This window comes from Leuciscus leuciscus, assembly GCF_965113295.1.
Source record: "Leuciscus leuciscus genome assembly, chromosome: 1".
Classification (NCBI taxonomy): Eukaryota; Metazoa; Chordata; class Actinopteri; order Cypriniformes; family Leuciscidae; genus Leuciscus; species Leuciscus leuciscus.
Genome location: NC_138725.1, coordinates 56,799,034 through 56,809,024, shown reverse-complemented (window position 1 = coordinate 56,809,024; position 9,991 = coordinate 56,799,034). Strand labels below are relative to the sequence as shown.

At 36.3% G+C, this 9,991-nt stretch overlaps 1 protein-coding gene across 1 annotated transcript; it reads left to right on the top strand.

The window, feature by feature from the left end:
* Positions 1 to 284: 284 nt before the first annotated feature.
* On the top strand, positions 285 to 9,787 carry dhx58 (DEXH (Asp-Glu-X-His) box polypeptide 58). Its single transcript, XM_082136643.1, has 12 exons — positions 285 to 415; positions 3,480 to 3,653; positions 3,757 to 3,961; positions 4,606 to 4,796; positions 5,402 to 5,515; positions 5,630 to 5,762; positions 5,855 to 6,040; positions 6,999 to 7,246; positions 7,419 to 7,730; positions 7,828 to 8,018; positions 8,521 to 8,614; positions 8,748 to 9,787. The coding sequence occupies exons 2-12, from the start codon at positions 3,480 to 3,482 to the stop codon at positions 8,937 to 8,939; spliced, it is 2,040 nt and encodes a 679-aa protein (XP_081992769.1). The 5' UTR covers positions 285 to 415; the 3' UTR covers positions 8,940 to 9,787.
* The last annotated feature ends 204 nt before the right edge of the window (positions 9,788 to 9,991 follow it).

The following is a 9,991-nucleotide window of genomic DNA, read 5'->3' as shown; positions in this document are numbered from 1 at the left end:
GTTTTCATTTCCTAACATCACTGACTGCAAAATGGGGCCCCATCAAGGTCTCTCCATTACTTTCTCAGTGCAGCGTCTGCTGTGTTTCTCTTCACATTTACAAATCAAAGTCTGTTTTAGATGTCCACATTACTGGTGTCCATGAGACAATCAAAGAACAAAAGCACCCTATTGCTAATTAAAAAGTTTCTTTCATTTCTTTTCCTTCATTTCTCAGCCTACAGACACCTGCTGTCATTGAATGTAGCTCCTCTTTTGTTGTATGTCATTCGTCTCCTCCTCCTGGGCCCTTTCTCTGTTTTTGGTTTCGTTTTTCTGATCAGCAGGCTCACCAAAGGACGTTTTAAAGAGAAAAGAAGGTTCACCCTCTCCAAAGTAGCACAGACCTCTCGCCACCACAGTGATATCAGCTCCGGTGAGTGAATCTACTGACATGTTCAGAAATTTCTTTGATCTAATTTGTAGTCTCGTACAAAACCATAAGCAGAGTAGTAGCTTTGATATTTTTAACATGGAATATTCATTATTAGCTTTATGTTTAGACCACAAGTAGTTAACAGAGCACAAAAACATTACAGGTAAAGCTAGTAACATTTCACCTTTAAATGTTTATAATAAAGTTATGAAAGTTGCCAAAAGGTCTAAAACTTTCTCTCGGTTTTTTTGCACTTTTTACAAATTTACATGTATCTTAGGCTACTGTAATGTAGCGCATTGCTGCCACATAGGCTACATATTATTTTTTACACTCAATTATGTCGTAATAACGAGATCTTATGTCGTAATAACGAGATGTTATGTCGTAATAACGAGATATTATGTCGTTTTAAGACATCTTTTTCCACAGTAAGGCCCTTTTTTTATATATAAATATAAATATATTTTATATAGGCCTATACGTTTTTTTATATAATATATTAATAAGATTTATATTTGTTAATAGGCTATCTTCATTACCTAGAGATATAATTAAACAAAAAGTAGTCAGAACACATCTAACAGAACATAGCCTAAGTTGTTTATTTTTTACAACATTGTGTTCTTATTTATTTTTTTTAATTAACGAAATGTCAATCGTCTTTATAACAGAAGTATACAAAAATCTTCAAGATACAGCCTACAATCTTCACATGTATAACGGATTGTCACTAGGCCTATATAAATATATGGTTAGCATCTTAATTAAAATTTTATTTTATTATTTTATTAGTTCATTAACTAATTATGCTGACTCAACTAATTTAATGTAAAGAGCTGGATACTAATTACTAATTAAATAATGTCAACTATTAAATGTAGGCTATTGATTAGAGTTGCCATAGACAAGATTTTTCTAGACTAGTCATTAAGCAATTAGGACTAATCGCACGTTTATATTCAATCCTGGGTGCGCATAGCCTACTAATAATGCTATATTCCGCGCTCAAGCATGCATAAATCTTGCCGCAAAAGTAGGCTAATAAATGTGTCTGAAAAAATAACGAAGCATTTTAATTGTTTATTAATAAACTAGTGTTTTCTAAATCAGTGTAGGCTGCAAACATCTCATACATCTCCGCTGTAAAGTAGATTCGCCTTTCATACGGACAGGATTACATAATCAGATGGTTACCTGGTTTTCGTTAGTGGACATTTTTTATAAGCTTTATATAGCTATATTTCTCATGTCTGTGAGGCTTGTCTATACACTGTTTTTCAGTTAATTTTTGAGACGCGCTCAACTTCACGAAGACCATGAAAGCGCGTCCTGTTCGTTTTATTTTCTTTTACAAAAGCACAATGTTTTCTTTTTGTTGTGAGTTTACACAAATAAAAGTAGTTGCGACTGATGTATTATTCTTTTTCTCTGTATGACCAGAAATGATGGAGTATTTTAAGTTGTTTCCACTGTTGATAGGAAAATGCGAGTGATGGCACCGGCGCCTCCATGTCATGCAGTAATAAGCACGCTCCACACTCCGCACAAATACTTGGATATGCGCCTAATAATAGCGAACATTTATCTAGGTTAACATTAGAGCGAGCTGAAACACAACACTTATATTTATTCAGGTAAACGCCCAACGCTGGTGTCTTTCTTTAAATAAATTCGTTTAGGCTTTCAAATAAATATTGTTTGTGGGCTAATTAATGGCACAATAATTTGTTTATTTTATTGGCTACTTATATTTTTCATTTTTGTTTTGCATTGAATACCATTTAAAGGATTTGTTGTGCACTGCAATGCCATCCTCCCATAGAAACATTAAGAGTTTTCTTTACAGCCTAATAAAGGTAGCCTATATGGGAAAACGCTTAATGTGTAATTAAATGCCTTGCGCTCATATTCTTGGCTCATCTGCTTTTCTGTAGGATAGTATAGTTTATTAATAAGGTGTGTACAGCATTTGATCTTTATCACTGTAGCCTATTAAGCCACATAAAGCTTTTTAGGGTTTCTATTGGAGGAAAACGCTTAGCCTAATGTGCAATTAAACGCAATGTTCGCATTCTGGGCTCATCTGCTAATCTGTAGGCTACACATGCTATTAATAAGGTGTGTACAGAATTTGATCTTTTAACATGAATGTCCATTGGGGGCTGCTATTGCTTCAGCTTTTTGAACGTAGAAGTATAATAAAGACCAACACTATCTCACGACCATGATAAAAAGGTGGCGAATTCGTACGAATTCGTACGACCTCACTCGTACGAATTTGTACGATTTGTCTGAAACCAACGTGATGGGTAGGTTTAGGGGCGGGGTCAGGGGTAGGTCATTCGTATTTATATGAATTGGGCAATTCGTAAAATATGTACGATTTTGCAAATTCGTTTGTTACTAATTAGTGATTTTTGTCACTAATTCGTACAAGTGAGGTCGTATGAATTCGTACGAATTAGCCACCTCGTAGAATTTGTACGTTTTCCCGTGAGATCAGGTTGCAACAGGCTATACATTTTATGTGGATAAAGGCACATTTTGTACATGACTATGTCCTTATAAGGCCTAGAACATTTGTCGTTTTAACAACATAACATCTCGTTATTACAAGAAAAAGATGTCGTTTTAACGACATAACATCTCGTTATTACGAGAAAAATATTTCGTTTTAACGACATAAGATCTCGTTATTACGAGAAAATATGTCGTTTTAACGACATCTCGTTATTACGACATAATTGAGTGGACAAATAATATGTATGTGGTAGCAATGCGTCACCGTACATTTTTTACCAGAAAGTAACAGGGAAATTCTTACTGGGTAAACTTTACAGCATGGGACTAGATGCATTTTTTTTGTGCCCGAATCAGCATTAACTGTGTAAGTCATTGTATAACAAAATGTTATGAATTAAACAGCTCGTAAACAAAGAGTTCTTTATTGAATTGAGTCAAGAACCCTATAGAACCCCATTGAAAAGTGTACATAAACTAACCATTTTTGATTAAAAGTAAATGGCTTCCACTGTGTTTTGGTGACTGTGTGTGAATGTAGATGGAGATCACTCTTAGATCATACCAGGAGGAAGTGGTGCAAACGGCTCTAAAGGGGGAGAACAGCATCATCTGGCTGCCCACTGGTGGAGGAAAAACCCGGGCTGCAGTTTATGTTGCCAAGAGACACCTGGAGACTACAACCAATGCCAAAGTGGCAGTGCTCGTCAACAAGGTGAAGCCAGATCACTGCTCAATTACACTGAGTCTGTGCATAATATTGTTTGTATCTTTTTCTTTAGATTTGCATGCTGAGTTTATATTTTCATTGTTCTCAGGTGCACCTGGTAGACCAGCACTTTGCCAAAGAATTCAACCCTTATCTTGGGAAGCGATACAGGATAAAGGCCATCAGTGGGGACAGCGGTGACAAGGACTTATTTGGGTGTCTGGTCAAGGACTCAGACCTGGTCATCTGCACGGCTCAGATCTTGGAGAACGCCCTGAACAGCACGGAGGAGGAAAAACACGTGGATCTCTCAGGTAACAAATGATTTTGTAAGACACACCACAACATGATTTATGTGCTATTTTTAGCACATAAATGTAGAAGTGGCTCTTTACATGAATATTGTGTCCAATAGAACATTACCCTAGCTGTACACCACCCCCATTATACAGGTCTTGTCTTGACTGGATCAAAAAAAATCTTTGTAGTTTTCATTGTTTTGACTGAGCCATATTTCTAACATGCAGTCAACTGTGACACTCAACAAACCTAGCAGTTATTAGCAGATATTTCATGTGTTCTAGCTCAAGCACACCTAGTGCAACTAATAAAGCCCTTGATTAGTTGCATCAGGTGTGCTTGAGACAACCCCTGTTTTGCAGATTTGTGCTGTTGTGAGGGATTCTATTCAGAAGGGTGAATCATTTTGAGACTTCAGATGTCATTAAAAGTTGCATTTTCAATTGAATTTGGGGAAACCACTTGACACGTTTGTTGTTTTGAGCTATTTCAATTACTTTTGTTTGATTTGTTCATTGCAAACAGCTGAAAATCTTTCAATTTTGCCAGTAAACCTGATTTGCAATGGGGGTTGAATAATTTCGATTACAACTGTAAATGTTTTGTCTCCTTTTCTTCCTGTGAATAAATTGTCTCTAAATAAATTGTCTCTATTTAGACTTCACCCTGCTGGTCATAGATGAATGTCACCACACGCAAAAGGAAAGTGTCTATAACAAGATTATGGGCCGCTATGTGGAGAAGAAAGTGAGAAAAGAAGGGAAGCTGCCCCAGGTTTTGGGCCTCACAGCATCACCTGGTACAGGAGGAAATAAGTCTCTGGATAAAGCTGTGGAACATGTCTTGCAGGTGTGTGTGTGTGTGTGTGTGTGTGTGTGTGTGTGTGTGTGTGTGTGTGTGTGTGTGTGTGTGTGTGTGTGTGTGTGTGTGTGTGTGTGTGTGTGTGTGTGTGTGTGTGTGTGTGTGTGTGTGTGTGTGTGTGTGTGTGTGTGTGTGTGTGTGTGTGTGTGTGTGTGTGTGTGTGTGTGTGCAGATTAGGAACAATACAGCTCAAACGATACAGCTAATATGATTATATCTTATGACCATTTTCAACATGGATAATTGTGTATTTGCTCTGAAATCTCTTTTTGCAAATATTTTGCAAATATTTTGTAAATATTCGATTAGATGGTGGCACAGCCCTAGTGCATGTTAATACAAAAACCAACAGAAGTTTTTTTTGCTTTATGAATTAATGGTAACACTTTATAATAAGGTTTCAATTGTTCTTCCACAGCATTTATTCATCTTTAATAATGATAATCTCAACGTATACTAATATATTTTAGCATAAAAAGTTGTATCTGTTAACATTAATACATTTTTATAAACTAGCATTAACAAATGAGACCTTATTATAAAGTGTTACCAAATGAATAAAATAATTCTTACTCTTTCTCTCTCATTTTCAGGTCTGTGCCAATCTGGATTCAGTAATTGTGTCCACCAAGGATTATACACCAGCGCTCAAGGAAGTCGTCCCTAGACCCAGAAAGCAATATGACATTGTTGAAAAAAGAGCTACGGTACTGTTCTCCATTCGCTTCCAGACTGCACCTCAGTCATAATGCCATTCTCTACTGCACAACTGCTTGAACGTTCAATGCCCAAAATCTGTGTATGTTTGTTTGTGTCAACAGGATCCATTTGGCGACCACTTGAAGTCAATGATGTCAATGATTCACGAGTTCATGCCATCAACGGTGAGCCGTAGCCTGCGGGATATGGGCACACAGGAATATGAAGCTGATGTGGTGGAACTAGAGAAAGCAGGTTAGATGTCATTGCAACTACAACTTTTGAGTTGTACATTCCAAATCCCCTACAAAAAAAAAACTTGATTTGATGGTGTGTTTTTGGATCAGGTGTAATAAAAGAGAACAGACTGATCGCTCAGTGTGCGCTGCATCTGCGGAAATACAACGATGCTCTTCTCATTCACGACACCGTTCGCATGGTGGACGCGTTCAATGTTCTGGACGAGTTCTACAGTTCAAGGAAAAACAAATTGCTGGATGGAACAGACTTATTTCTCCAGGGAGTTTTTGATGGTGTGGATTTTTACTATGCTGTAGATTATTGTGATGCTCTTAAAGGGGCAGTTCATACAAAAACATCATCATTTACTTTATTCAACTGCATGCCTTGTATTTTCCCTTCTGTGAAATCCCAAAATATTTTTTCATAAATTGTGGCACTGTTAAGTTTAAAAAAGGACAAAAATATATCTGCACCATATCGGTTATGGGCCAGTGTTATACTTTTTGTATCGCACAAGTCAGTATTGGATATATATGAGGAGTTCAGATGCAAAAGCCTCTAAGTGCCATCTGAAATTTTCTTCTAGAATGATCATTTTAATGAAGCTCGTATATTTAATTTCAGTAATTTCACTTAAATGGCAATGAAAATTACCTATGAATTGTCATTTAAGTGAAATTACTGAACTTAAATATACAAGCTTGATAAAAATGATCATTCTAGAAGAAAATTTCAGATTGCACTTAGAGGCTTTTGTGTCTGAACTCTTCATATATATATCTGCTGATATTGTGTATTTACTTGTGCCTACTCATTTCCCCTATTTTTACATTTTGATTACCTTTCTGTCATCTAACACTGACTTAAAGTTAATCTTAAAAAAAATACTAATCATTTAACACTATTAAATGTAATCTTTAGCAAACCTCAAAGTGGATAACTATTTTTATATTGTATGTTATAATGTTGTGATGTCCAAATTCACAAGTAGCATTTAAAACCATTGTTTTTAGTTTCATTTTTAATTTATTTAGATAAAATAGCATAACATTTTTATATATTATGGGTAATCTGTCATAACATGGATATAATTATTGGCCAGAATGTTATTATTGGTGCAGAAAAAGCTCCACATGACTATGCTTTATTTGCATTATTCATTTGTCTGTGTTAACTCCAAAATTTGCATTACTAATAATCAGCCGCACTATTGATGACGAAGCTGATTTTTCTGCTCTTTCTACTCAGAGAACCGTGTGGAGCTAAAACAACTGGCATCGGATGCCCGCTATGAAAACCCCAAACTGGCCCAGTTGCAACTCACGCTGCTGGAAGAGTTTAAAGAGAAAACGTCTCGCGGTATAATCTTCTCGAAGACGCGCAGGGGCACACATTGTCTGTATGACTGGGTGAACACCAACCATGAGCTGCTGAAGGTCAATATAACTGCTGGCATTCTCACTGGAACGGGTACTGGTGCCGACCACATGAACCAGGTACAGCAAGAAAACATCTCAAATGGTTTCCCTAGATCTTCTAAAAGCATTTGTTGGTCGTGTTTAGTTGAGAAACATCTAATAAGAAGGGAATACAGACTAATTCTGAATCTGCTAATAACTTTATCTACTTGGTATACAGTATGTGTCTGTTTTTTGTATTTGTTCTTAGTGTGAACAGAAGAGTACCATCGCATGGTTTAGACAAGGAATCTACAACCTCCTCATCTCTACCAGTGTGGCTGAGGAAGGACTTGATATTCCAGAATGCAACTTAGTTGTACGTTACGGGCTGTTGACCAATGAGATCGCTCAGCAGCAGGCCAGTGGGCGGGCTCGAGCTGAGAACAGCGTCTACTCAGTGGTGGCTGAAGAAGGTGGGCGTGAACTGCGCAGGGAATTGACCAATGAGTATCTAGAAAGTCTGACCTCAAAAGCTATTGACCAAGTACAGAGAATGAGTCCCAGGGAGTTCAGACTCAAGGTTTGCTATTTAAATCTGACTTTGCATTTCATATATTAGAAAAACTCGAAGTATTCCAATTTCATTGCCTAAAAACATTTCTCTTTCTGCTTGTCAGATATCTGAGCTCCAAAAAATATCTGTTCTGATTCGGATCGAAGCCGAGAGGAAAAAGGATGAGAGGAAGCAGCGCTACAGTCCTGCTCAGGTTCAGCTTCAGTGCAGAGGATGTTTCCTTCATGTCTGCAGTGGAGAAGATATAAGAAAGATAGAGAATTCACACCATGTCAATATCAACCCTGAGTTTAAGTGAGTTAGTCCTCAGTACATCACAGTCAATATCAGACCAAAACATTATGGAAAATGTATAAGAAAGATGCAACAGTGATGAATATTTTAATGACATACCGTACACAGTCTTGCAAAGAAGTCTCATATGCTCACCAAAGCGGCATTTACTTGATCAGTAATACAGTATATAGTAATATTGTAAAATATGAATTACAATTTTTAAGTAACTTTTGTATTTGAATATGTTTTAAAATGTAATTTATTCCTGTGATCAAAGCTGAATTTTCAGCATCATTACTCAATTCTTTAGTGTCACGTGATCTTTCAGCAATCATTCTAATATGATGATTTGATGCTCAAGAAACATTTATTATTATTATCAATGTTCAGAACAGTTGTGCTGCTTTAATATTTTTGTGGAAACCGTAATACAATTTTTCAGGATTCTTTGATAAAAAGAAAGTCATTTACATCATTCCTACTATGATTATAAACGTGTTTGTGTTTGTCTATTTCATAGGAGGTATTATAGAACTGGTGGGCAAGTGTTTCTGGAGAAGACTTTTGAAGATTGGGAGCCTGGACGGGTTATCAGCTGCAGTAAATGTGGACAGGTTAAAGAAAAAAAGAAGAATAGATCACATTGTATTATCCAAATAAACATAGGAAGAACTCCTTCAGAATAGTGAGTGACCTACTTTTCTTTATCTCTCTTTCTCTTTCTCTCTCTCTCTCTCTCTCTCTCAGGACTGGGGATTGGAGATTAAATTCAAGAAGGTGGCAATACTCCCCTGTTTGAAAATAAATAACTTTTCCTTGAATACTCCTCGAGGCAAAGTCCCTTGCAAGTTTTGGAAGGATGTTGAGTTCCAGGTGACAGAGTTTGACTTTATGGACTTCATGAGCAGCCGTTTCCCTGACCTGGACTTAGACGACTGATACAACTAAACTCAGTCAGAACCCTGTAACCCTCACTGTGCCAGATTTTCTGTCTGCAGTCAGTATTTCTATAACAGTGGCTTTCATCTGCTGTTTATCCTAAAATGAAACTGTTTATCAGCTTAATTTAAAAATGAAATGATCCATTCTGATTACATCTTGGTTATTCATGGATGTTGGGGGCCATAGAAGCTTTTGTGGTTGATTGTGATAGTCAAAATACTGTTGGGATCCTCTGTTCAAAACAATATAGCTGTTTGTAAACTTTAAATGTTTGTATTTCAAATTCTACCATTTACTTAGTAGTTTTTGTCATTTATGGGTTTTGTTTTATTTGCTTTTGTCTGAGAAAGGTGTGTGCATGTGTGTGTGTTAAATGTTTTGAGTCATCTTTAACATATTTTCATTCATTTATCTTTTGGCCCTCTCAGGGATCAGGACTGTGCTGCTCTATGATTATTAGTTATTGTTTACATGACTGTGCAATATGTCTATAAATGCACTCCAAGCTCTTAATGACCCTCATTGCACAGTACAGTAGTCTGCTCAGACCATCACTTTCAGATTGCTCGAACATCTACATATGTTCATTTAACAAATGCTTTTAACCTAAGTGACTTACAAATGAGGAGAAAAATTAACACACTTTGAGCCTTCATTTATAGAGTTTAGGTTTGTTTATAGTAGCCTACTTAAAACTGTTTCTCAAAAAAAGAAAATATATGTCTTATGAAATATGTCTTAAATATTATTTCCTTTTTAAATTTCTACATAACATTAACACATGAGATTCTGTATATTGCATCTGTAATACATTTTTTAAATAAATAAAACAATTATGCTCTGTATGTGATGTGTTTTCTTCACAAGTGGATACTTACTGTTATGAACCTGTGTGTGAGGAAAGACTACAGTCATAGATTATCGTGAGAAGACAGCAAAAGTAAAAGATAAACTCATATTTCACAATGCGTAGTATCTCAGATTGATAGATTTTCAAACGTATTTTGTGTCAGCCACTAGATGGCGCCACGCAGTTTTGCTTTCTTTCT

Bases quoted from the DNA above. Each gene is read 5' to 3' on its own strand.
- dhx58 (XM_082136643.1), top strand. From the start codon at position 3,480: ATGGAGATCACTCTTAGATCATACCAGGAGGAAGTGGTGCAAACGGCT. The intron at 5,763-5,854 runs GTTAGATGTCAT...TTTTTGGATCAG, and splicing joins GGTGGAACTAGAGAAAGCAG to GTGTAATAAAAGAGAACAGA. The intron at 8,019-8,520 runs GTGAGTTAGTCC...TCTATTTCATAG, and splicing joins AATATCAACCCTGAGTTTAA to GAGGTATTATAGAACTGGTG.